The 27,929-nt window shown below is 46.4% G+C and overlaps 1 protein-coding gene across 1 annotated transcript; it reads left to right on the top strand.

Annotated features, from left to right (window-relative positions):
- Nucleotides 1–1,136: 1,136 nt before the first annotated feature.
- On the top strand, nucleotides 1,137–27,168 carry SLC9A6 (solute carrier family 9 member A6). Its single transcript, XM_072981502.2, has 16 exons — nucleotides 1,137–2,000; nucleotides 7,534–7,733; nucleotides 8,388–8,465; nucleotides 11,880–11,956; nucleotides 12,807–12,919; nucleotides 14,184–14,289; nucleotides 14,746–14,887; nucleotides 15,779–15,884; nucleotides 16,131–16,219; nucleotides 16,988–17,101; nucleotides 17,755–17,866; nucleotides 18,783–18,936; nucleotides 20,209–20,239; nucleotides 21,131–21,210; nucleotides 22,428–22,533; nucleotides 23,379–27,168. The coding sequence occupies exons 1-16, from the start codon at nucleotides 1,628–1,630 to the stop codon at nucleotides 23,649–23,651; spliced, it is 2,154 nt and encodes a 717-aa protein (XP_072837603.2). The 5' UTR covers nucleotides 1,137–1,627; the 3' UTR covers nucleotides 23,652–27,168.
- The last annotated feature ends 761 nt before the right edge of the window (nucleotides 27,169–27,929 follow it).

Below are 27,929 nucleotides of genomic sequence, written 5' to 3'. Positions count from 1 at the left end.
GTTTCCATAAAAACATGCTGCTATCAAGCCAACCCTGCAAAATGGCATGATTTTACCCTCTGAGCAGATCAAGAGCAGATCATCGGCTGTGTTTATCATCTTGCAGGCATCCAGGCTGCAGAAAGTGTCTGAACAGTTGCCATTAAGGCAAACAATCTCACACCCAGTTCTGGCGTTTGTATTTAGGGAATATTCCTACCTGAACCCTTGGAGGGGGTCCTTCTGTCAGGGAATATATGGAATCAGACGGTCCACTAGTTTACATCCAGAGAGAACAGACTCACATTTCCCCCCCCTTGGTAAAACTACATTTCATTCAATGAAATTGACGAGCCATTGATTCAGAACAGATAAAATATTTCTTCATCCAACACTTAATTAATTAAGGTACTAATGTTAGATAGGAAGTCCTCTTATCAGTTTGTGATTGATATTAAAGCATTAGGACTAAAGTGAAATGGAGTTAATTCATATTATCTTTTAGTGATAAGCTTGGCAATACTCCAATCAATGTAGTAACCGCCCCTGAATCAAATTTGGACCGGGATCAATCCGATGTCTTGTTACTTCTATGAAAACAAGAGTTGGCTGGGGTACAAGGCGGTGACTTACAAACCCCCGTGCAGCCCAATCCTAACCACATTTCCTTCCTCCTTCTAATCGCATCCCCTGCAGGAGGTGGCTGAAGTTATATGAGCACTTGCTTAATGGAATGCAGGGGGATCTGGAAACTCAAGTGCGGCAGTAAGGGTTTGGCGCCAAACGAGGAAGAAGGCATGGGGTTTAAAGCCACCATCTAACCCTAAACAAATAATTTGACACGTTTCCAATATGGCCATATTGCCTTGGACAGAATCTCTCCCAAGAGTACAGCCCACTTCGTCAGTCTGCCAGATAAAATGGCTCTTCGCAGGAGGCATGCTGTGGGTTTTGCTGCAATAGCTTGAACACAGCTTGCCCCCCAACCCCAAGGGCAACGATTTTACGGATATGCTGGATAGCCCAGTGGTTAGGAGTTCGATTCCCCACTGGCTCTCCTTAACAGGGGTTGGACTCCATGACCCCATAGGATCCCTCCCTGCTCCGCAGTTCTAAGATCATTTTGTTGGCTACCTAGCTCGGTGGGTTGATGTCTCTTGACTGCAGAGCCGACGGTCGGGGGGTTCAATTCCCTCTTGCGCCTCCAGGGCTGGACTCCCATCCTCCAGAGAGGGTCCCTTCCAGCTCTCAGGAGGATGAGGAGGATCCAGATCGGCGCAGCAAAACCCACCGGTCCGCTTGGGGAGCAGCAGCACCGGCCGAGACCTGCGCGCCAAAGTCACCTCCAGCGGAGGCAAAGCCGGCTAAAGCGCGCGCCTGCCTCTGGATCGCCTTGGAGAAGCTTCCCTTCCTTCCAGGGCTTGCTTCCCTCCGTCGCTCCCCCCCCCCAAACCTCGGGATCGGGGCCCTCCCCCCCTCCTCCCCCCCAGCCCGGGCGCGCCTGCGCCATCCAGCTCGCCCCTCCTCGTCCCTGGGGCCGGCGGTGCGTCCTCCTCCTCCTCCCGCCTCCTCTTCTCCTCTCCACTCCGGGAAGGGGACGGAGGAGCGATCCGGAGCGCCGGTGCCGGTGGCGGAGCCCTGCCGAGCCATGGCCCTCCTGCGGCCCTGGGGAGGCCGGGAGCCGGGGCGCCCCCAGGGGGGATCATCCCCGCTTCTCCCTCCCCCGGGGCGCGGTTGGCGGCGGCGGCATCTCCTGGGCGCGCTGGCCCTGCTGGCCCTGGGGGCGCCGACGGAGGGGGCGGCGGCGGCGGCGGGGACGGGGACGGGGGCCAGCGGGACGCGCCCCGTGGCCCTGGAGGAGGAGATCGTCTCGGAGAAGGCGGCCGAGGCCAGCCACCGGCAGGACAGCGCCAACCTCCTCATCTTCATCCTCCTGCTCACCCTCACCATCCTCACCATCTGGCTCTTCAAGCACCGGCGGGCGCGCTTCCTGCACGAGACGGGCCTGGCCATGATCTACGGTGAGAGCCCCCCCAGCCCCCCAAAGCGAGAGGTCTCTCTCCCCCCCCCCCACTGCATGCCCAGCCGGGGCCCCGATCCTCTCCTCCTGCCTGGTGCTTCGGGGGCTGGAGAGACCCACCTACCCACCCAGCCGGGCGCGTCTCCAGGGCGGCCCTTCTAATTCTTCTTCTTCTCGGCGTGTCCCCCCCCCCAAGCATGGCACGGTCGACGGGGTTGAGGCAGACCCTGCCCGCCCCCTCGGGTCCGGTGGCGAAGCCCTCCCGTGCCCCCACCTGCCAGCGCTTTAGGCGCCCGTCCCGTCCCCTCTCCAGCCCACGCCGTGCGCCTCGGGTGCGCGCCGCCTGGCCTGGATCCTGTCCTCGGAGCATCCCACGCAGGAGGCTTGCAAAAGCAAGCGCGGGGCCAAGGAGGCCTGGGCTGAGTCCTTAAGGTTTACCCCCCCCCCCCGGGTCACCTTTCTTCTTTACTCCCGATTGGGGGGGGGCTCTGGATGTAAACAACAGGTGAGGGTGGGGAGGCGTCCATGCCCTTTCCTGGTCTTCCCAGAAGAGGGGTCTTGCTCGCTGCTGTAGAGCCTCGGGATTAATTAATGACGGGTCTTCCTCCAGGTTTAAACACCTTCATTGGGGCTCACCTGTCTAGAAAACTGGCTGGATAGCTCCGGGGTTTCAAGTTTTCTGGCCGCAGAGCCAGCAATGGGGAGTTCAATTCCCCCCCCCCCCCGCTGTACCTCTTGGGAGAAAAGCCAGCCTGGGTGGCCTTGGGCAAGCTGCACAGACCCAGGGATGCCCCCCGGAAAGAAGGGCCTGGGGAACCCTGGAAAGGGCTGCTGTTAAGTCAGAACGGACCCCAGGGCACATCACTGTTATCGTTCATCCCGACAGGTAGCGGCTAATCCAATAGTCGGCCACTTTTTGACACTGAAAGATGGTCGAGCGGTACCTCTTTTGGAATTTAGAATGTTAAAAAATTAAGAGGTTGACTCCGTAGTTAGAGGGAACAAATCTTATTCAGAAAAGGTATTTAAAAGTATGAAGATATTGGTTTCCCTGAAACTTTGGGTTTTTTCAAGGTACACTCCACTGAGATGGCTTGAGTGCTGGGCCAGGTTTTTGCCCTGAAACGGAGGCCTGCCTAATGGCTGTCACCCAGAACAATGCATTCTTAGGACTCTCTGGCCGTTAACAAGCTGATTAATTAACTAGCTGGTGGATGACTCTGACACATTTCCAAAGGTTGCTCTATGACTTACAGTTATGGTGATGCGCCATGCCTGCTTTGTCTGAATCCACGTTCTGGACACACAGTGTATTAATCTTTCTTCATATCTCGTGCTCACCTCCATAGACGCTGTATGGCCTTTTGGTAGTACATTTTAAAAATATTCAAAATCAGTGCAATGAATGGGGTTTCTATAGTACCCATATTCATTTAGGGAAGATTGTTAATATGGGTAGCACATGGCTAAGGAATTCTGATTGTGTTTCCTGCCAAACTGAGTGAAGTACCTGCAAACTTATAAGACGGCAATAAGACTGCACCAAATGTGTTATAGCATCTTCTCAGTTATCTTCACCGGTGATGCTGCGAGGTAGCCATTTCTAAAATCCTCTTTTACTCATGGGGAACTGAGGCTGACAGATAGGGACTTACCAAAGGCTGACTAGCAGATGTCTGTCTTGATAAATACCCTGCATTTGAAACCAGATATCCCCAAACAAAGTTTTTGTTACTGCTTGGGAACAAACTTTCTTTTTCCAATCTAAACATCTCTTGTGTTCTGTGTATATTTCTCTGTTGGTTCCCTCGCCTCTAGTGTTGGCTCATAACCAGGCACCAGTGTTAATCTACTCTTCCGTCTAGGGCTTCTTAACTATATATATTTTTTAATCTAGTGGAAAATTCACAGCAATTCAAGACGGTTACGAAAGTGGTGTTGAGAAATCTGAGAGCTTAATCTTAGGAGAAAACCAGTGGCTCAGTGGGAAAAAAAGAAGAAAAGAAATTAGAAGCTGCAACATGTTTCTAAGACTTTGTTTTAGATTTCCTTGCCTCAAATTCTCAAGGAGTGGAACGGACCGAGTGATTCTACAGAAGTTCTGCTGAGAAGTAAACCTTGTTTACTTCAGTGAGAATTAACTTCTGGGTAAATGTGTGTAGGATTATAGGCTAAATCCAAGCTCTGCTCTTAGAAAATGCAAGAATTATGAAGAACTGTTTTGTCCCTAGCGCCAACTTGCACGCGGTTGACGTGATGTGCTATATAATTTTAGAACGAGGGTCTCCACACCCATCTGTGTTTCCAGCTAAAAAGTTGAAAAGTAATTATTTATTTCTTGCTTTTCTGAAAACAACAAACTTAGTGTCTTGGCTTTGCAGGAAGGAGATTCAGAATAAGCCCATCAGGCATGAAGCTTCTCCGGCCCTCTGGGTCTCAGAGGTTAAATTTTAAAGAAGTTTGGAAAAAGAAGCTAAGAAATGGAGAATAAGTTGTCGGAGTGGATGGAAAGTCCCAAGAAGGGAGAATCTACTGTGAGAAATTACGATGGCACGGTGTATGACCGTATTAATTAGATAAGGGGTTACTTTTTGTGGTTGATTAGACCAGTCTTCCACCGGCTTCTGCCTTCTAGATGTGCTGGAAAAGATATTCTGAATCTCTGAACATCCCCAGCCAGTGTGGCTGCACATTTGGAGGTTTATTTATTTATTATTTATTCAAAACATTTTTTACCCTTTCTCCTGAAAAGGACCCAAGGTTGCAGATCATTAGATGAAGCCCTTCAAGCTAGAGTCCTATTTTCAAAGAGGTATCTCTTTCATCTCAGTTTCCATGTCAGATCTGGTCTATTTCAGATTTTTCCTAGAAGTCAAAGGGAGTCTGTAAGTGACCAGAGCTAAATCCAGACTTGTTATTTATTTACTTTCAACGCATGTTGATAAACTGTCTTTTGCTACTAAGCTGCCACAAAGAGCAGAACAAAGCAAATGTAAACAATCAGCCGCATTGAAAGTTGAGCCAATTTGAAAGTTTAAGAAGCAGATTGGAAATACCCAGGCTCCTATTGAAAGCATTGCATCTAAATGAAATAAGGTTTTTTTTGGCTGTCTGATTAAAATGAAGGAAAGTTAGTCGAAGCTCCCTTGAGGGAATTCCATAGCAAATGTATAATCCTGTTTTCCCGTTAACTCCTGTGGGTGGTCGGACTTAACAGCAAGCTCCTGGAAAAAACTGAACTGCGGACTCCATATTCCTGACTCAGGTGCAAATATAATAATTCCGGAAGGTGTGTCGGGATGTAGCCTTTCATAAATTGTTGTTGTGGGTTTTTCAGACTGTTTGGCCGTGTTCTGAAGGTTGTTCTTCCTGACGTTTCGCCAGTCTCTGTGGCAAAACATCTTCAGAGGACTAGAGTAGGAACTCTGTCCATGCTCTGTTGCAGTTTGTTCCCAAGGACGTCCAGAGCACAGACAGAGTTCTGACTCCTGTCCTCTGAAGATGCCAGCCTCAGAGACTGGCGAAACATTAGGAAGCACGGCCAAACAGCCCGGAAAACCCACAACAACCATCGGATCCCGGCCGTGAAAGCCTTTGAGAATACTTTCATAAATTGCATCAGTTGTCTTTTAATGTTGATATTAGAAATATACTGATATTTTTTAGCTTTATATTTGTAGCGCTCTTGGGAGGGCTGCACACAGATGAGAAGGGAGTTCCAAAATCATTATTGTAGTTAGGAGAAGCATTTTTATATGATGAGACATATATACATGTTATTAATTCTAGAAAGACACCCTTGATTGCTTTCTGCATCAAAAGGTTGTGTTGCATGCAGGAACAGCAGGTGAGGAGGTGCAGTTTTCTAGAGTGTTTCAGGGAACAAAGGTCATAGGTTTCATTGAGTCACAATCATGGATGCATTGATGGAAATGATAAACTAAGTCACACGTTTTTTATATATGCATGGATGCATTTGTATGGAATCATAGAATTTTGAAGTTGGAAGGATAAGGCCATCAAGTCTGGTTCTTAGTTCTGAACTGGGGCTTGGTCGTGATGGTGGAGATAAGTTAAATGACGAGAAATAGCAGTGGAGTAGTTTACCCTGTGGGATATAATGGAGGTTTTGCACCATCAGAAGGCCTCCATGTCATATTTCTGAGTTTTCAACAGATACCTCCTGCATGCTCATTTTATTTTTCCTCTTCCACCTTAGTTTGCTTCTTTCCCTTTTAAAATAAAAGTGGAGATTGGTTCAGAAGACCAAATCCTGACTCTTTAAGTTCTGTGCGACTTAAATGGATTCAGCGTGGTTTGCTGTCCGCTGGCCAAATCAACCCTTTTGATCAGTGAACGCTTTCAAGATTCGAGCAAGAACGGAGTGTATCTCCCTTTCTCAAGCTCCTTCGCCGAGAGGGCCAGGCGTCAACCTTTGCTCTCCAGGCGCGCAGGAAGACGACCAAAAAACAAGTGTTGTGGAAATTTCCCTGGCTAAAAGCCAAGGCTTTTAAGAGGTCCCCGAGCTGTTCGGATTTTTTTCCCCAAGGTTTCCTGAATCGAACCAGCAAGCAGGGGCCTGGATGTGTGGCAGAATTTTTCGAGCAAAATCGGTGCCATCACCGGTGGGTGGGGGGGACTGCTGGCTCTTAGGAAAGCTTAAAAATAAGAAATGAAGGGAGGGTAGGCCCTGTGCAATGAATTTGATGATGCACGATCTCTTTGAGAGGTGAGGAGGACGGGGTTAACGGCTGTCCACTGTCAATGCTTCCGGGTACTATTTCCTTTAAGACCGATGCCAGCTTCTTGGTAGCAGCTGTTTATCACCGTCCCTTCTCTGTCAGCACATGACAGAATGCCTCTCTGATTTTTTTTAGCCCTCTGCACTTGTGTTTACCCCCCCTTTTTTTTTTTTGCCTACCCGGGAGATCCCTTACGCAAGATGACAATCTTAGGATCCTGATGAATATGTGTCATGTGAGTGCTGAGGCCCTTGACCAGGCGTTATGGAGCTGCATCCAGACGTAGTTCTTGAAATGTGTGCCTTAACTGGACGTAATTTAAAAGAGAAAGTAAAAACACCATTAAGGTTTGCTGTGTGCATATATCACTTAAAACAACAACAACAACAACATTGTGCCGTCAAGTCAATTCTGATTTATGATGACCCTTTTCAGGATTTTCTAGATAGAGGATACACAGACGTGGTTTGCCATTTTGTTGTGGAAGTGCAGCTTGCCCAAGGCTACACAGGCTGGCTTTTCCCCTCGGAGACCCAGTGAGAGAATCGAACTCCCAACTTCTGGCTCTGCAGCCAGATATTTAAGCCACTGAGCTATCCAGGCAACTTATTCTAAAAACTAGTGTACCTTAAATGCACATGAAAGAATTGTTTGAATGGAAGAGTCTTGAGAACGCATGGCTTCTGAGTCTCTGAACCCCTGTCTGTGAAAGGCACACAGTGGTTCAGCATTTCTTGGCCTTCCTGGGTGACTCTTAACTAACCCGTGGCATTCCCTGTTCCCGCTCTAAAGGTGTCCTGGTGGGCGTCGTCCTTCGTTACGGCATCCATATTCCCAGCGATATCAACAACGTCACCCTAAGCTGCCCGGTGCAGACGAGTCCGGCCACTTTGCTAGTCAACTTCAGTGGGAAGTTCTACGAATACACCCTGAAAGGGGAAATCAGTTCCCACGAGCCTAATAATGTCCAGGATAATGAGATGCTCAGAAAGGTAAGCTTGGTGTTTGGTGTTTTTCCATACTTTCCACCCCAGAAGGTGACATTTGCTCTGGAGAGGGGCGGTGGGGTGTAGTCTCCTTGGCCTGGCCTCAGGCTCCCAATGAATCCTGAGAAAAGTAAACAAGAAGCCTTTTTAAAAAATTCCCTCCCCTTCCCGTCTCTCCTCGCCTTCTCTCCCTGATCCCTTTAAGGACCTACCAATAAAACTAGTCTTTCCTGAATTTCTTCCCCATCTTGCATGTATTTGATATAATTAGCCTCTGGGCATCTCAAGTCTGCTAGCTAGAGCTTCTGAGTTGACACTTATGCCTCTCCAGTTCTCTTTTCTTGGTATTTGTGCCGATGGTTCAACACATACACGGGGTTGAAATATGAGCTACCTCATGCTTCCAGTTCCCATCTTTAATAAGGGCCCGAGTTGCTTTAATCTTTTTTGAGGGTAATGGGAACTTTACAAATTGCAATTTGAACCTCGAGTCCCACACTTGGTGTCACAAGACACCCGCACGTGCCAACGTGTAGTTGTATTTAATGGCTTAAAATTTGTTTGGTCGGCTGGCGAGCCTTGTATTGTGGTCTAGGCAAAAATCTTCTGTATCTGGATGTTCATTCTTCCTTCTTTCTTTTCTTAAACAAAACCCTACAGGTCACGTTTGATCCAGAAGTGTTCTTTAATATTCTCCTTCCTCCGATTATATTTCACGCAGGATACAGCTTGAAAAGGGTATGTTCTGGGTCATTTTAAAACTTTTAACAGTTCAAAATGTTGTTCTGTTTTTTTTTTCTGTTACAGTTGTATAGTCCTTATATTTCGGAGATTACAAAATAAGCACAAAGCCTTTTCTATTTACCCTTGTAGAAAGGGAGAGAAGTAGTTTTTTTTTTTAAAAAAAGAACCCAGCCAGAAACTTTTTGTTTTTATTGTTTCCCCCCCACTGCCTAACGGCAACCAGTTGTGCAATTGAATCTGAGGCTGAAAACAGGTGGTCTCCACATCCTGACAAGACTAGATTTTAATGACTCATTTCCACATTCATCTCACATGCAGAGTGCTCACCAATAAACACACACACACACAAAAACAAAAAAGTCATGCCTATGCTATGTGAAATAGCACAATACAGCCGTCCCCCGCTTTGCGATTGCCCCGCATTACAACAAATCCGCTTTACGATAATCTTTTTGTGATCGCAATTGCGATCGCAAAACGATGTTCTAAATGGGGGATTTTCACTTAGCGATGATCGGTTCCCTGCTTCGGGAACTGATTTTCGCTTTACGACGATCAAAAACAGCTGATTGTCGGGGTTTCAAAATGGCCGCCGGGTGCTTAAAATGGCTCCCCGCTGTGCTTAGGGACGGATTCCTTGCTATATAGGCAGCAAAAATGGCCGCCGTATGAAGGATCTTCGCTGGATGGTGAGTTTTTACCCCATTGGAATGCAATGAACGGGTTTCAATGCGTTTCAATTGGGTTTTTTAAATTTCGCTTTACGATGTTTTCGCTTAACGGCGATTTTCCTGGAATGGATTATCGTCGTTAAGCGAGGCACAGCTGTCGTTACAAAGGAAGATGTGTTGGAAATAGCAAACAGGTCTGGGAAGAAAATCTGGTCCTCATATTCATTTAACAAGGCTGGAATCCTGTGTATTCCATCACACAAGTCAGCCAAACTGACTGTCACACTCCTTTGTTTCATTGCAAGTGTTCCTGTAAGGACTAGCTACCTGAGTGTTTTTTTTTTAATGGATGGTTGTGCCTTGCTGCTGAAAGTGTGGTGTTTTTTTGTGTTGCTTTTGTTGACTGTCTTTGGAGGCATGGAAGCCGCTTTTTATCGCAAAAGGCATGGAAGCTGTTTTACTACGTTTTGGATTTGTTCTCCAAGGTCCTTAACTAGAAATGGGCACAAACTGCCGAAATGGCAGTTCATGCCGTTTTTTTTTCAGCCGAACAGGTCTTTAAAGGTGCCTCTCTGCCCTGCCTCCTCTGGCAGGCGCCCACTCAGAGGGTGAGTGCCCAGAGGAGGCAGGGCACGGAAGCCAGGGTGCTGCTGCCACTGAGTGGGCGCCCACCGGAGGAGGCAGGGCTAGGAAGCGCCGAATGCCTGTTTGGATGAAAAGCAAGCCGGCGCAAATTGTCGGTTCGACAGTTCGTGCCCATCTCTACTTTAGATTTTTAGCGAGTATCGTATAAAAATCAAAACTCAGGATGTGCTCAGAATTCTGGTACGTTGCATTGGAATTCCTCCAGAAACCCGACTCTGCACGGAACGACGTCATGTGATAAGATTTCCAGCTTATGAACGAACAGCGGGTTGCTTGTGGGTTGTGTGTCGATCTGTAAATAGAAGACACGCACAGATACGTGGACCCACAGAATCACGGGGTGGGTTGTGGTGCTTAGCCTGGGCTGTTCTGTTTCATGTTCTTGCTTGTCTTCTCTTCTGCAATACAAAATCCGTGCTTCGTTTCTTCTGAGATTGGAGGGATTGCCTTGTTGAATGAGGCCTTTTTGGTTCCAGCAGTGGCCTCTGCCTGCCTCTGAGATGCTCTTAATTAACTAGACGAGGGAGGTTGCGAGGTTCGTTTGCAAGACCTGTTGTGCAGAAAGTCTGTGGTCTCCGGAGCGTTCTTCTGTAGTTCTGCCCTGCTTAGTGAGCTCACCTCCGTCAAGTTTTCTATTTCTTGTTCAAGAGTTTTGTGAAATACTACTATTAACGCCTTGTGTGGGCGACTTCCATTAATGAATCATGCATGCTGCCAAAAATCCTCCGTGTCTTTTTGGTTTTCAGCGCAAAGCCAGGCAGTTTCAGGGGAGTGAACTCAGTTTCTTGAATTCTAAGAGATGGGAAGAGGTTCCCCGATATATGTCACTTCCTCTCCAGCACCTTAGTAATAACATAAAAGAGTTTTTACTGGGCCAGTGCATGTCCAGAAGAGAAACACGCTCAAAGCAAAGCTTATCTAAAAATATACTTTGTAGGTCAGCACTGTGGAAGTTCTTTCTCTGCTTTATCTGCTTTTCAGGGCTGTGTGAAACAACAGGGTTGTGACAACCTAATGGCCAGAGTACATTTGAATGTTTATGCAGATGCAAGTGACAACTGCTGGATAGCTCAGGGGTTGAGGTCTAAAGGTGGGGAGCTAGAGGTTGGGAGTTTGAATCCCCCCATGGCTGGACTCCATGATCCAGAGGGTCCCTTCCAGCTTGGCAGTTCTAAGATGATGAGGATAATGATTGCTGTGACTCTTTGATGCTGTGAAAAAGCCTCTGAATTTCTTGTCGTGCATTAGTTGTACGACTGGGAATTGAACTGGGGACTATTCATTCATCCATCCATCCACCCATCCACCCACCCACACATCCATCCATCCACCCATCCAACCACTCACCCATCCATCCATCCATCCATCCATCCACCCACCCACCCACCCACCCACTCATCCATCCACCCATCCATCCATCCATCCATCCATCCATCCATCCATCCATCCATCCATCCATCCATCCATCCATCCATCCATCCATCCATCCATCCATCCATCCATCCATCCATCCATCCATCCATCCATCCATCCATCCATCCATCCATCCAACTAACTTATATGCCACCCACACTACCCAAAGGTCTCTGGGCAGCTTACAACAATTTAGTGGCCCTTTGCTGCTTGCAAGTCATCCCATTGCACTTCCTCTGGTGTAAATATTTGGTTGGGAGTCTTCTGGACAATTTCTGATCAGCCAAATAGCTACGGAAAATTATCTTTGGGCACAGTGCTTTTGAATGATCACAAGGCAGGATGTGGTCTTTGTGAAGCCAAGAGCTTATGACCAAACAGCATGTCAGTCTTGTCTGTTTTCTGTTTCTTTACCAACATCCGTAGGGTGTTTTTTTTTTTGAAAAAACATTCCAAGCCATACTGGAAAAAGAAAGAACAAACAGTCATGCCTGTAAATCTGCCATATCCTTGGGTGGGAAGAAGGAGGTCTGACTCGTTAAATTCAGGGAACCCTATAGAGATGTCTTCAAAAACCTATGGTTAGGATGAGTATTTGACCATCAAATCTGAAGCAATTGTACTTTGCATTTTAAGATAACTGCAGTCTTCCTTTTTTTTTTTTGTCTTCGTTTTCTAGCGGCACTTCTTCCGAAATTTGGGATCTATCTTAGCGTATGCATTTCTCGGAACGGCCATCTCCTGCTTTGTGATAGGGTGAGTATGCCGGCTGTCCTTCTTCAGTTTCCAAGGACATTTATTTATTTATATATTTAACACATTTATGCTCAATAATTCAAAATCTGTAGATGGTTTTCGAAGGAACGGTTTAACATCCTAAAAATACAAAAACCTGAAACAAGCAAGTCAAGGCTTTGAAAAGGATAAAAACAAATTGAAATAATGACAGAACGAAACTGAAGCAAAAGCTGTAGAGAACCGTATTGCATGTTCTGAAGTCGGCTTCTATGAGTCATCATTAAGTTTAAGCAAAATATTTAGAAAGCACAGCAAGCTGTATCATTGTCATCCTTGTCATGTGCTGTTGAGTCAATTTTGACTTACGGCTAACCTTTCTGGGTAGAGAATACTCAGAAGTGTATTTCCCTTCCCTTCCTTTAGGGGGAGTCCTGGGGCTGTGCAGCTTGCCCAAGGCTACCCAGGCTGGCTCTTCTTCTGGGAGGTCCAGTGGGGGAATCGAACTCACAACCAGATAGTTAAACCACCGAGCTATCCAGCCATAGGAAGCCATAGTCTATGTAAAAGAAGTGAAAACTGATAATGGATATCTAACAGCTGGGTGAAAAAGCTGTTCTTCATTTTTGTTATATTTATTATGGCTGAACCTGGTCTCGGCCATTGGTTTCCTCAGAGGCCCTGGCGTTTAGTAGGGGGGATGAAGTGCAAGAAGCCAAATGCTTTTATTCTGGTAGCAAAATTCTTGTTAGAGATGTGTCCTTAAAGACAAATAAGTTTTCGACGGACGTCCTTACTGGCCAGCGCTGAACGTTCAGATTTGATCCCTGGTCTTTTGCTCGATAAGATCACGATGCCTTCTCTCCCGCAGATCCATCATGTACGGTTGTGTCGCGCTGATGAAAGTGATGGGGCAGCTTGCAGGGGACTTCTATTTTACCGACTGCCTGTTGTTTGGGGCCATCGCCTCCGCTACCGACCCAGGTACGGCGCCGATTTCGTCCCTGAATCCAAAGCCGATCCTCTACGAATTTCGGCTTGGATTTTGCTGCTGTTTCTCCGTGCTCTGTGGAAGAAGATGGTAACTTTGGAATGTGAGGAAAGGAAGAGAACGACAGGTCTCCGGAATCTATGGTGCAATCCTCTTGTGTGCGCAGAACGCAAGAGCGTAGAGCCTGACCTCCAGTAGGAGGGAGTTCCATCGCTTGGGGGCAGCCCCAGAGCGTGTCTTCTGCCAGGTCCCACCAAGTACACCCTATATATGTTACTCATTTGTTTTTTACTACTAATAACCATGTGCCGTCAAGTGAATTCTGACTCACTGTGACCCTTTTCAGAGTTTCACAAGTAGACAATACTCAGAAGTGTATTACCGCTCCCTCCCTCTAGGGGCGCTCTGGGACTGTGCAGCTGGCCCAAGGCTACCCAGGCTGGCTCTTCTCCCTGGAGATGCTCAGTGGGGGAATCGAACTTCCCTACCTCTGGCTCCACAGTTAGATACCCAAACCAACTGAGCCATCCAGCCAGCTATGGATAAGCTATACGGCCAAAACCACAGAGCTATCTGGCTAGCTATGGATAAGCTACATGTGAACTGGTGGGTGGAACTCACCGTCACAAGCTAGGCAGAGAATACTCCGCAATGGTTCCCCGTTCTCTTCCTCTGGGATTTGTGCACCTGGCCCAAGGCTACCCAGGCTGGCTCTTCTCCCAGGAGGCACCGTTGGGGGGGGGGGAGAGGGAAGGGAGAGATTGACTGGCTGAAGATCACTCAGGAAATTCCATGACTCAATGGGGACTTGACTCTAGATCTCATGTCGTGGCCAAAGATCCCTGAAATGGTGGTGAATACACGAGATGGCAGCCCTTATGAACTCAAGGTCAGCCATCTTGGAACACTGATAACTAGAGATGGGCACGAACCGCCACTTTGACTGTGCTGGTTCGGTGAACAGCCCAACAGGTGTGTTCCACAGTTTGGTGCCCCTCCTCCTTTGGCCGGCGCCCACTCAGAGACTGCGCCCACAGGAGGTGGGGCAGGGAAGCCGGATCGCTGCCTCCGAGTGGGTGCCTGCCAGAAAGGGCGGGGCGCTGAACCACAGAACACCGGTTGGGCCCTCAGACGAACCAGCACGAACCACCGAACTGCCAGTTCGCGCCCACCTCTACTGATAACTGTAGGGAATTCTATCAAGGTAAGGCTCAGGTGCCTGTTTAACCTTCGTTGGCTGCTTGTTTACTCCGTCAGTGACGGTGCTGGCGATCTTCCACGAACTTCAAGTCGACGTGGAGCTCTACGCCCTCCTTTTTGGCGAAAGCGTCCTCAACGATGCGGTGGCCATTGTGCTGTCTTCGTAAGTTGTGTGTCCCCCCCCCCCCCCGAGGTCTACTAAGACAGAGAAGGCTCTGGTCTCCTTTTCCTTACCCCAGAGCACCTCCAACAAGAGCGGTTGGCTTTGGGAGGCCCAGAGAACAAGATCCTGCCCCCCTCCCTGCCCCCCCAATCCTCCAAGGACCTTGCAGACGGCCAAAAATGCCCCCCCACAAAAAAATGGAAAGAGAAGTTGCTAGATGTCCACTTCCAATTTTTTTTAAAAAAGGAGCATTTGGCGGTGTTAAATCATGGACCTTTTAAAGGTGGAGCGCCACTCCTTCTGGGAGCAACAATTTGCTTTTTTTAGCTGGGAAAAAGGGGGCCGTCAGAGAGCTGAGGACCCAAAAAAAAACAGCCTTGGGAATGGGGTTTTTGGGTGGGTTGACTCTGTGCCTCCCTCTGATCGAATTCGTGCTCCTTGCTTTCTTCTCCCCAGCTCCATTGTGGCCTACCAGCCGGCAGGAGACAACAGCCATACGTTCGACGTGACCGCCATGTTTAAATCCATTGGGGTTTTCCTGGGGATCTTTAGTGGCTCCTTCGCTATGGGGGCTGCCACGGGAGTCGTCACGGCGTTGATATCCTTTCTTCCCTTGGCTCCTTCAGCTCCAAACCCTTTTGTTTCTGCCTAAGAGGGGCGAAATAAATTTGTAAAAGGGGGTGCTTTTCTGAAGTCTTGATGCCCTTGTGCCCAGACTGTTCTGTGTGGAAATATTTAGGGTCAAGCGTCCTTGAACAGGGATTCTCAGTGAGGGACTAGGACTCTGGAGAACTGGGTTCAAATCCCACTGGGTATTCACTAAAGGGGTGGTGTACAAACCAAGCCAAATTAAACCAAACCAAATAAAATAAATACATTGAATAGTTTGAGATTGAATAACTCCATATTAAGTATGACAGAACATTTTATGCTTTTTTTTCAAAGTTAAGCAGTTAGCTATTCGCAAAAATATCAAATCGCAATTATTTGTATAAGTAACATACTGGATCATTTAAAAAAATCATTGCATGTTTATCTGCGTAGTAGCAGAAGTACCATATCCGTAACGTAACAATAAAAATTTCAAATAAATGGGAGCTAAAACCAGCACTATTCCAAAGTAATAGATCACAGAAGTGAATTAGTATTGTTTAATAAGACAAAAATCAGCAAACGGGCAGTGTAATAATGAGGCAAACAATATAAATGCAGAAATATTATGAACTGACTGTCTGTCACTGTGCTTCTCTCACAGTTTGGAAAAAAAACCAAATAAACACTTTTCCCCAGATGTTTTGGAAGTCCTAATTACAAAAAAAGTTGCATTCTGTTGGGTTTTAAGTTTGCTGCCTTTTGCTTTGAAGAGAATGCGCCTTCTGCTGGTTTTTACAGTCATCATAACAGCGGCGTAGAATTAATTCCTTTTGCTGCCAAATGTTTTCCTCCACAACGGTGACCCCTAAGATCTTTTCCTTAACCTCCCGGTCACGTCACTAAATTTACTAAGCTCCGTGAATTCCAGTTGCTGGAGACCGGCTTGTTCTTCCTCATGTCTTGGAGTACATTTCTGCTGGCCGAAGCTTGCGGTTTTACAGGTAAATGAGACTGAGCGAGGCGGACTGTGGGTCTAACTCTGTACCACACCATTTCTCAGGGAGGAACAAGTTCAAGAGTGCGTAGCAGCAAACAGGACAGAAGGAGCTGGTTTCTGTTCTGTCTGCTGTGACCAAGAATTCTGCATAGCTGAAAAGCTATCCCGTTTCAGTGAGATACTCTGTGTTGGCTGTAGTTGCGTGTCCTGTTTTGCAGAGCGGGCGTCTCACCTTATTCTCTGCTTTCAGGTGTCGTTGCAGTATTATTTTGTGGGATAACCCAGGCACATTATACTTACAACAACTTATCCACAGAATCTCAGCACAGAACAAAACAGGTGAGTTTTCTAATCAGAGGGTTTACGTTGGGTCAGCCTGGGATACGGACTAGTATGCATTAAAAATTTCTCTTTAATTTTCCCACTGTGTGGGAAAGACTAGGTACCCTTTTTGTTGAATCCTGTGGGGAATCACTGAGGCAGCATAATATTCGCGTCTTTGTGGCCAGATATGAAAACTTAAACACAATTCATTCTTGCTCCTCGGTGAATCAGGCAAATAGCTTGATGTCCATTTGTTCTGTTGCTTTTGAAATGTAACTTCTTTACACCTTGATTCTCCTACCACCACCACCACCACCCCTCCGTTATTTACTGTGGCTAAATACAATAGGACCCCCATATCCATGAGAGATCAGTTCCAGCCCCGCCCCCCCCGATACTGAAAAACACGGATTATAGCAAACACTATTTTAATAGCGAACACTATACATAGAATAGTTCCTGGCTCCCTTTAGTAGCTATTTCTGGTCACTCCATCTTTAGAAATAGGATTAAAAAATATGTATTTTTAATATTTTCAGACTGTGGATAAGGGAATCAGTGGATACTGATCTCATGGAGAACGGGGGGTCCTACTGTATGTTATTTGTAAATTGTTTCTTTTGCTTTTAAGGGTGTTTTAAAAACTTAACTTTAAAGACTGTTCTGATTTTAATAGCATGTATGATCAATCGGTGTTGAATGTTTCCTGTTAATGACCCTGCGTTGGGCGTCAGACGATCCGATGGATAAGCATTCTTTCTCCCTGTTGTTTCATTATTTCAGTTGTTTGAGCTTCTCAACTTCCTGGCTGAAAACTTCATCTTCTCCTATATGGGCCTCACGCTGTTCACTTTCCAGAACCATGTCTTTAATCCAACCTTCGTGGTGGGTGCTTTTGTATCCTTTTTTATATCGGGCAAGTAAGAGATACCCTTTCTTCTCCAAGAGGGGCTGAAGAACAAACAACCTTGAAACCATCCCTTCGTTCTTTAGACGGGGTCGAAAACACACGTAAGGTCTTTAAAGACCAACTCCTTTGTTAACCAACTTTAGGGCGAACCTTCGTTACGGCTGTTGAATGGTTCACCGTTCCACAGCAGAAGAGCGAGGCAACCCTAATACGGGAACCGGCCGTCGCCATCCCGTTCAGCAACCTTAAAGCTTGCACAGATGCCCAGAGGCGATGTGGTATTATAGGATGGCAGCGTCTTCTCAATAGATTGATTCCATGCCTCCAGTGTATCACAGACTGAACATAATTTTTGCAATGCTTCATTTGGAATCCAGTCTCATAACAATCTGAAAGCTGTTCACTTCTCCTGCTTGATATAGTAGCCTAACATTTCTGCTCCTGGGAGGTAAAGCTGTCGTTTTTGTGTCCAGTGGAATCATTGCAGAAGCTGTATCTGCTATGTTTAGGGTTGAAATAAATAAATAAATAAATAAATAAATGCAAGCTTAAAGGGATAGTTGTCGTATAACAGACACTCGTTAATGTAAGCCAAGTAAGAAGGGGAAAAGATGATTCCTTAATAGGTACGCACATTTAGTTGGCGGTATTCCTGGGAAGAGCAGCAAACATTTATCCTCTTTCATTCTTGCTCAATTTGGGAAGAAGAAACAAGATTGGAACAAATTTTCAGCATATGATGATGTTTGCAGGTGAGTAAGCACCAGTTGAGAGGCTGTTGGATGATTTTAATAAATAATCGTTTTATGACCCAGGAAAGAAATGAGCCCAGGAAAAGAGACGGAGGATGTAGTCGTTCAGATGTTTTTAGGTTTTAACTTAAGCAAGCATAAGAAGAGTCCTGCTAATTTAGATGCTCATCCAATCCCTTCCTCTTATGGCGAACCACATGTTTAGGGAGCCCAAGAACCCAAAAGAGTGTATTAGGCTGGCTATTAGGATAATTATTTAGAGAGCATTTGTGAAACCCTTCACCACCTTCTCTATAAATACGGAAGCCAGAATCCTGTTGGGAAAAGCTGCACAAAAATGATTCAGTTCTGACTTGCGGTGACTCCAGGGTTTTCTAGGCAGAGAATACTCAGAAGTGCATTACCCTTCCCTTCCTCTAGGGGCAACCTTGGGACTGTGCAGCTGGCCCAAGGCTACCCAGGCTGGCTCTTCTCCCGGGAGGCACAAGTGGGGAATCGAACTCCCAACCTCTGGCTCTGCAGCCAGAGACCTCGATCCTTGAGCTAGGGAATTACAATTTTGTAAGGTTTCTCCCTCCCCCCCTTTCCCGCTTTGGCAGGTTGATTTTATAGTCTCTGTGAGTGGTGGCCCAACGGGCTGCCTGCCGAAGGTTGGGGAGAGGGAAACCTGCACATACATTTTTTTCCCAAATAGAGAACTGCCGAAAGTATTAATTGCAACGGTCATATTAACCTTGGTGGATTATTGCAGTGGCTGAGGTGCTCCTTCTTTGCTTCTGCCTTTCTTTGCGGGAAATAGAATAGAAAAGATACGGAATGTCTGGGTCACGGAGCAACTGGTTTTTTTTAATGTGACCGAAGAGGTGACCGTCCCTCTTGTTATTTTGTTTTGTTTGACAGCTGCCTCTCTCCGCAGGTCTACGTGGGGCCATGGCGTTTGCCTTAGCCATTCGGGATACGGCCACCTACGCGCGGCAGATGATGTTCAGCACGACACTGCTGATTGTGTTCTTCACGGTCTGGGTGTTCGGCGGAGGCACCACTCCCATGCTGTCATGCCTCCACATTAGGTGAGCGTAGCTGTTGTGTTCTTCCTGGGTAAAGAGAAATGGGTCATTTGGACAGTTGATATGGACACCCATGGCTTGGTGACGCCTTTAAGCGACCTTGGGACACTCATCTTGATCGCAGACGTGACTGCAGTGAACAGTTTGAATGAGTTGGCAGGTCCTTGATGAGAAGTCTCAAGGTGCAAGTGGTTAAACTGCAGTCCTGCAGTCAAGACTCTGCTCAGGACCTGCGTTCAATCCCAATGGGTTCCGGTAGCCGGCTCAAGGTTGAGTCAACCTTCCATCCTTCCGAGGTCTTCAAATTGAGTACTGAGCTCGCTGGGTGAGGGGGGAGGAGATGTGTAGCCTGCATAATTAAATTGTAAACCACCCAGAGAGAGATTTAAGCACCATGAGGTGGTTTATAGGCAGCACATTTCAATTTAATCTTTGAGAAAATTGAGTGTCTCTTCAGACTGTTGCATCTTTGGGTCTAGAAACTTGCAAAATGCCTTTGATTGGACTAAATAATGGTTGGCTTGTGCTTTTAAATGCTGTTCTAGGCTTTCATCTCAGGACGCCGTAGTAGATGCTATTTAGAGATGTAGGTCTGGTCTGACGAAGGTCCGTAATTTCCAGGTGTGTGAGTTAGAAAAGGGAAGGAAGCAGAAGATCCTTTCAAGGCAGTCTTGCAATTACTCTTGCCGGCCTCTCCTTTCGTGGCTGGCCTTTGGGGTCTCCGTTTTGGAAGGAGGGTGATCCGCAAGGACTGAATGGGGAGGTGCGCACTTGTGAAATGTGCCGTCTTTGCCACTGGGTGTCATCACGATCCTACGACCGAGATGGTTAGACTCACAGCAGTGACCTGCTGCTCACTGGATTAATAGACACTTCTGAAATACTTAACTGGAGCGGGTCCCAGAGACGTCAGCCGGGCTTAAGTCTCAGGCGACGCAAGATAGAACTGCAGCATTTCCAAGGGAATTTGTACTCAAAGGAGAGGTTAGTTTCGACTTGCATAGATCCACTGGATGAATGGGGATCTCTCAGATGGTCGCTTAAGATATGGCCTCCTGATTTGATCGTTGCCACCGATTTAGCCCCTTCAGATATGAACAAATCCCCTTGTGTTCCGAAGATGAGTTTTCCGTGTAAGAATCCATGGGAACAAAACGGCATATTTAGGTGTGCTGCTCAACCGCGCACGAGCAGTGAGAGAGAGAGCTTCCCAGAGCTGGAAGCGCCGCTTCCTGAGACGGCGTGAATAAGACTGACTTGTGTTCCTTTCTGCAGGGTTGGCGTGGATGCCGATCAAGAAAACGTGGTGGGTATCGCTCCCTTTCTCTCTTTGCCTTCCCTTCTCCCCGGGCTCTTGTCGTGCAGCCTTTCTCCGCCACGTGCTGTCCAGATGTTTTAGAATAGAGCTCCCATCATTCCCTAATGAATGTTCTGGCAAGGGGATTATGGACATTGTAGTCCACATTCAGGGAGCATGAGCTCGGAGAGCTTCCCCCATTGCGGTCGGTTAATTTCGTCACTGGAGAGTTTCATTTCTCTTCGGTGTAACAAACTGCCCCCCCTCCATTGCCAAGGACTTACGAAAACGGCTCCTTGCTCTGAAGTCATCTGGTGAAGATTTATCCTCTCCTGTCATATCCTGGAGGGAGGATTCAGTCCTTAGAGGACTCGAGGTGGCCGCTGTGTTCCACCAGAGCATCCCAGAGACTCATCTGTTGCTCTTCCAGCAGCAGAGGAGAAAGGCCATCTTGCATGGACCCAACTGCCTCTGACCACAGATGCTAATTAGGGTCAGCCTCGACTTATTCTGGATGGGGGGGGGACACCAGGGATTTCCAAGGAGGGTTAAAACTGAAACAGGAGCGCCATTTCTGCCTGTCAAAGGCCTGGCGGCCTGGCTGGACCAAGGTCTGTGTCAACACAAGGTGCATTTGGGTGTCTTCATTCACGGTTCTTTTCACGAGACAAGTTCTGGTTTGTGCAAGGGAGGTGTTGTGAAAAAGGATACACCCCCCACACCCTTCTAGATTCCATTCTCCTCTTGTGTGTGTGTGCGTGGGTTGAGGGGCTGGGTAGCCGGAGGCAGGCTTTTTTTTTTTTTTTTTTTCAAATCCATTGCCTTATTTGAAAAGCGATTCTTGCTGACCGGGAAGACTCCAAATAATACCGGCGATTGTGTTCTCTTCGTTTGGTTCAGGGCGTGCCAGAGAACGAAAGAAGAAGCACCAAAGCGGAGAGCGCCTGGCTGTTCCGCCTGTGGTACAACTTTGACCATAAGTATCCTTCCAAGCAAGGGTTGAACTCCTCGGTCTTGAGCCGTGTAGGACGCTGTTTGTGTTTCTTAGCTTGGCCACCAAGCAGGGGAACAGCTGTTCCCCCTCCAAAAGGGCAGGAGGGTGTCCGTCTCCCTCGGATGCCTCAGCTGTGGCTTCTTGTCTCTCGTGCGGCCACTTCCCTGGCACGGAGACACAAGCAGATCCAGGATATATTTGGTGCCCTTTGCAGCTGCTTAAAGGCATAGGAGATTATTCGGGACTCTTGCAAACAGACCTCTTTCCAAAAGTGTAAGTAGTTGCTCAGGAAAATCCTCTTCCGGGTGATCAATAAATATTTCACAGTTGGGCATGAAACATGGATAGAAGCACATAGTATAACAGTGTGGTGTGTCCTTTGCCCCCCTTCCTCGCCTCTGTAGTCCATGGAAACCATATTTTTCCCCTGCAAGTGCCACTGGGCAGAAATCCTGAGGTTCATTGTAGTAAATTATACCTAGAGTAGGCCGATGGAGGAGTCCTCACCAAATCCCCATTCATCCAGTAGGCCTACTCTTGTTGCAGCTTTCTACACCGAGCCACAATGTTTCAGCCAGTGTGTTGACCATTACAATTTCCGTAAGGCTACTGGAGGTCAGATAAAATGGCTTCCCTGCGGTCCTACGGCTGCCATTTTGATACTCCTTTCCAAGTTTCTGCCAGCGCAACCTCTTTTAGCTCTTCTGGCGTCATTTAATTTTTTTTCCCCAGGGCTGGTCATATAATTTTTATCATTGCTTCATGAAATTTTCCTAAGTATATTTTTACGATTTTGTTGCATAGTTCCAACGCTAGGTTATCTCAAGGTACCGTATTTTTTGCTCTATAAGACGCACCTTTCCATAAGACGCACCAATTTTTTAGGAGAAGAAAACAGGAAAATATAATCTGTTTTCTTCGCTCCATAAGACGCACAGACTTTCCACCCCCCTGTTTTGTGGGGGGAAAAGTGTGTCTTATGGTGTGAAAAATACGGTAGATTTGAGGGAATTTAGCTTCCTTTTCTTATTTCCAGTCAGTGACCTCCAGGGTTGTCTTAGCCCACACTGTACCCCTCTACCCCTCACTTGACACTCAAGAGAAGACCAGGTGGTTGTTAATTGTGGCGGTCGTGAGCGTCCATAGCCCTACTTATACGCTCTTGTCGAAGTGCTCTCTTCTTTGACAAATTACCCCTCTCAGCTACTTGAAGCCGCTCTTGACCCACAGTGGCCCTCCTCTCACAACAACGCTCCCAAGCTGCTGTGGACCCATCGCCAGGTGCTTAACTAGCCCACAAGCTTATGAGGTAAGTGCGCAGCCTCCCCAAATGTCAGTGGGGTTCTTCTGAAGACGGCTCAGCCTGGCCATGCGAAAAGTGTCGCTGTATGCAAAGTAACTTCCCCTTTCACCTCGTGTTTGTTCCAATGACTTATTTGGGAGTTTCTCAAGAAGGAGAATTTATTTACTCTGGAAAGACCTTTCTGCCCACGGCTAGGGAAGCTGTTGAATCCAGGGCTCAGCTGTTTGTGAGAAAGGACAGTAGGAAAACACCCCCCCCTCCAATATCTGCGGGATCGATATTCTCAGTTTCACTTATTTGCAGTCTGAAAATATTAAAAGAAAAATACTAGAAATATGTGCTTTCATGATGTATTTCCCAGAACTGAGCATCTTCCTTAAGACTCTTGTGGGGCGGGTGTTTAGCCCATTTTATGAGTATGATGATGATAATGATAACCATGTGCCAGCAAGTCAGTTCTGACTTAGGTTGACCCTTTTCAGGGTTTTTCCAGGTACAGAATATACAGAATATACCCTTCCCTTCTTCTGGGGATCCCTGAGATTGCACAGCTTGCCCAAGGCCACCCAGGCTGGCTCTGCTTCACAAGAGGCCCCGTGGGGGAATTGAACTCCCAACAGCCAGAGCCCTGAACCACAGAACTATCCAGCCAGCCATGAACATAACCCAGACAGGGGAAATGGCGGGTATGGCTGAAGGCGACTTAGAGACTTAATGAGATTTGACGCCAGTTGTCCTGGGTTCAAATCTCTTGGGAAATAACTGGCTTCCGGGGGTGTTGGTGACATGAAGGACTGCCCTTTTCTTGTTTAGTTGGGTTTTTCTGCAGCAAATTCCTGGCTTTCTTTCAGAACCAAGAGCAGCTGAAGGATGATGACTCCGATCTTATTCTGAACGACGGCGACATCAGCCTGACCTATGGGGATTCCACCGTGAACACCGATTCGTTGACGTCGGGGGCATCTAGAAGGGTGGCAGGAAATGGGTCTGAGGATGCGCTGGACCAAGAATTGGGCTTTGGGGATCATGAACTCGTTATACGGGGCACGCGCCTCGTTCTCCCCATGGATGACTCAGAACCCCCCTCAAACGTAGTTGACAACGCCAGACACGGCCCGGCGTAAGATGGTTCGCTTCATCTGACGGACAGTCCGGAACAACTCCACACGTGATCATGAAGAAAAAAACGTACTACCTACCACAAACGAGACAAAATACAAAACAAAAACCTACTGCATGTGTCAGAATGTCTAAGCTGTATAAATATTATTTATTTATATGGTGTCAGGAGACTATGTAACTATACAACTTGTGAAGAGCTGTTAATTTCACCAGTTGCAAAGCATGCCGACTCATGAGCTGCACTGGGTAACAGTGGAACGGCTTTAGAACCAAATTTTGCAATGTTAGGGTAGGAGAAGAGAGAGATGAAAATCTCTTGGTAGAAGCTCTCTCGAGTCGGTAAAATTACCAGGTTTTCACAACGCACCACTTTTGGAGAGGCGGAAGAGGGCAATAACGGGAGGCTGGTTGGCTTAGCCGTGCTTGTTTCACGTGCTAAGAGCACTATTTTAGTTATCTAGAAGAGTAGCTTTAGTGTTTAGAGGATTGACTGCTTAACCCATCTTGACATTTTCTTTTGAAATGCAGCTGTAAAGATCTAAAGAAGCATAGGCTGGCGACGTCTGCCTATAGGCTCCTAAACCTACCATCTTCATGGAGGGCCGGCCAGTGAGAAAATGTCGTGCGGATGCTGTACTTAATGTAGAAAAGATCACTTGGCAGATTGTTCTGGGCATGTCAACGGGAAGAATTCACCACCCTCTTCCTCTTCGTTGGCAGGAGATGGCCCCTGTAAAGCCAGGGGTGACACTGAAGAGCGTTTTCTTGAATTTATACGTCACTTTGAAGATGGGAATTTTCATGTTGTTGTTTTTAAACTTCCTTGTCGCCTTATCCCATAGGATCAGAGGCGGGTTCTCAGTTGTTACGGAGAAGTCAATGCTGGTAGAGTTTGTTTTCTCACATAGAGGATTAAAGAAGTGGTTCTAGCGCAGGTAAGGCATATACGTTCACATCGCTGGGTCCCTTCTTAGCTTTTAGCTGAGCGGCTGTGTCCGTCTGATACTCGGGAGACCCTCTCTGTCCTGCGGGAAGACCCGTTGTAGTCAAAAGCCCGGGACGGTTCCACGATCCGTCTTCTTGAGTCCAGCTGTGCTAAAATCACACACCAAGATTTCCTGCAGGTTTCTTTTCTTAAAGAGCTGTTTGAGAATTTGTAATGGTGCCACAAAGGAGTGGTCTGTCCGTCCATCTGTAGAGTTGGTTACTTTTATTTGATAACTCCTTGGCATGCTTATGTGTCTATCAAGGAAAAAAACCCACCCTGTTGGGTTTTTTTTTAAAAAAGTTCTTGCTTCTGTTTACTGCTAAACGAGAAACCTTTTTTTCGTGAGCTGGCGTCGTTTCTTGACAATTTTTTCGTTGTTGTCGTCGTTGATGATGTTTTGGCCCGAGGAAGAGCACTGAACAACTGCTGATTTTCAGCTTTATTCTGCAACGATTCTTTTATTTTTAAAGGATGCCACGGTTGTTTTTAACATGCTGATAATTCTGAATGTTGTGTTTTTGCTCCCGCGCAAACTGTTAACGTATGGAAAATGTCCGTCTGCAAACTCTTTATTTTTCCCTTTAAGATGTAAACCCTGACGCCTTGTTTGATAGTCGGAGGTACTGTAGGGCCTTTACCAACCTGTAATACTCTGTGAACACAGAAGCGTGAGCGCCGTTGAGAACACAGGACCCCGACCCCGGTCTGCTGGAGCGTTGTCTTTCTGGCGTTCTTTCGTTTATGCATCCACTTCTTTGCTGTCTCCTTCCTTCCTTAGCAGAGAGAAGGTAACATGAAAAATGTGCGGTCCTATAGACATGCTTGAACTACTGTTATTCCCTGCTCTTGCTAAGGCCCAGAGAGAGAGGTTGGGGGTCTTTATGAAATACATCCCAGCCTTCTTGCCATGTTCTTCTGTCCAGTTGATTAAGGAGCACAGCGGAGGAGAGAGGGGACATTTGTACCCAGTTCAGGTTTCTCTCCAGGGTGTAGCAGGCAGGCGGACAAGACCGCTGGCTTCATAGCATCCTGGCATTGCCAGTGAACGGTTGGTTTTCCAGCCAAAAGGCTGAAGGGAAGGTGGACGTCCTCGGAGGCGTTTTATGTTACAGCCGAGAAACTAAATGACCCTTTTTTGGTTTTGAAAACAAAACACACCATATTTTCCCTCTTATGTTCTCAGGTTTGGATTACATGCCTTAAGGACTACTTCAGTGCAATTTTCTGAGTTTTCAGGATCATAGTTGGCTTCACTCCTAAGGGGAAGCATTCTGGCCACCACTAGCCAAGAGTGCCTCTCTTTAAAACCCTGTTAAAATGGAAGGGTGGTTGATCTCTTAACTGCCCTGTCTGTTTTTTCTTTCTTACCTTTTTTTTTTTTGCTCAGTTTGTGCAAGAGTGGTTGAATTTCTGCTATACCTGGAAAATGCCTGTTTCTGTTGTTATCACGGGAATTTGTTGCTTCATGCCATAATGTTTTTATTTTTTCCCTCCTGCTATGCAGGAATTCCATGAAGAACGTGTGTGTGTGTGTGTGTGTGTGTGTGTGTGTTTTATATGATGTTACTGTCTTAACATTAGATGTTAAAATAATAATAATAATAGGACATTGTTCATGTGTTAAGATTGTACAACGTGTGTGCATTCAACTTTTCTTTTTAGTTTAAGGCTTTTCCGAACAAAGTTATAATGACCCCCCTTCTGCCTCTTCTTAACCCGATGTAACCTTTTGTAACTGGGTTTACAAAAGAACTCTATATAATAATACGACAGAACGTTGTCCAACAAAACTCAGACATTTCTGGGTGATTTGCTTTCCCGCTGCCTTTATAGCGATACACTTTCCACTTTTCTTTTATAAGTTTGCTGTTGGGCACGTCTGTTGACCGGCCACACTTGAATTCCAGACTTGGAACAGCACAGATGATTCTGACTCTTTACAGAGTTAATGTTCTGTTGTCTGGATGGTGGTTTTGGTTCTGGATTCTAATGCATGGGAATAATAGAAACTTTTAACATGGGAACTAAATAAAGACATCCATTGTTTGTCAGAAATAGATCATCGTATATTTCTTAGATGTTGTACGGGAGTCTTTTCATGCTTTATTCTGCTGAGGGATTGTTTTTTTTTGTCCCACAATTCTTATTGACCTCAAAACCAGTTGTGGGAACTTTTGTTACCTCCAAAGTCCAGGCATGAGCCCTTATAATAGGCAGTGTCTGTCCAGGATGATAAACTTGATAAAGGTTTAAGATAAGTCCTTCCCTTGAAATAAGTCCGGTCTGTGTGTGGAGCGGACCCTTTGCTTCACCATCAAACGGCACTGTAAGTCAAGTTCTAGTTTACTAACTGTTGGAATTGTCTGTTTTTATGGTATTAACTGCTATAGTTGTGGTGGTCTTGTAATTATATAGTTTGGCATAATTGCACCTTTCCCCCCCCCGGTTTGTTTCTGATGACTAAATCTTTTATTGTTACTTGCACTGTGAAAAAAAAATCATGGGCCTATAAAACAAGTTTCTTTGAGTTTTGTACGTGTCAGTGTGTTGTTCTTTAATTCGTAAGCAAATGGGTGTAGTAGGTGTTAAACTGCTTAAATAGCACAAATTTATTGTCTGCCCAATAGTCTTTGAATGGCATCTGGAAAAAGGATTTTTTTTTAAAGTTTTGACATGGTGAAACAGAGGGGGGGCTTGTCTTTATAAGGAATACTTATTTATTTCATTGTATGAAATATGCAAGCGTCCAAGTGCTCTGGAATTCTTCAGCAGGCTAGATATTTTTTTAAAAAGCGTAGGATTGAAGATTATTTGAATGCTTACATATTTTGCAAATGTATGAATAATCCTAAGAGGAGGTAACTGCGTTAATCTATATACAAGCACATCAAGCAAAACCCAAAGGAAAATAATAATAATTAAAAAGACAAAAATCTTGAGGCACCTTAAAGTTGAACGGTTATGTTTTAACGTGAGCTTTCGTGGACACGTCCCCTTCGTCAGACATAGGAGGTAAAAGGAAAGGAGTTGTCCGTCAGCGAAATGAAAACACTCAGAGCTGGCTTGCTGGAGACCACATGGTGGCACCCTCAGGCACCTTCTTTCCTCACCTGGGAGAGGATGGTTTTGAGATCTTCTGAGCTTTACTTGAGGGATATGGCACCCCTCGTAGGGCTCCAATGATTCCTTCTTATGGAAGAAGGCAGGGTAAAGATATTTGCAAGCAAGCAAGCAAGCAAGCAAGCAAGCAAGCAAGCAAGCAAGCAAGCAAGCAAGCAAGCAAGCACTTTCT

Source organism: Pogona vitticeps, chromosome 11, assembly GCF_051106095.1.
Source record: "Pogona vitticeps strain Pit_001003342236 chromosome 11, PviZW2.1, whole genome shotgun sequence".
Classification (NCBI taxonomy): Eukaryota; Metazoa; Chordata; class Lepidosauria; order Squamata; family Agamidae; genus Pogona; species Pogona vitticeps.
The sequence above is the reverse complement of the archived record's forward strand: the minus strand, read 5'-3'. Positions and strand labels throughout refer to the sequence as shown.

Excerpts from the sequence above, each read along its gene's own strand:
- SLC9A6 (XM_072981502.2), top strand. The coding sequence starts at position 1,628 with ATGGCCCTCCTGCGGCCCTGGGGAGGCCGGGAGCCGGGGCGCCCCCAG. Across the intron at positions 16,220-16,987 it reads CTCAGCACAGAACAAAACAG|TTGTTTGAGCTTCTCAACTT; the intron begins GTGAGTTTTCTA and ends TCATTATTTCAG. Across the intron at positions 17,102-17,754 it reads CCTTCGTGGTGGGTGCTTTT|TTGGCGGTATTCCTGGGAAG; the intron begins GTATCCTTTTTT and ends ACGCACATTTAG.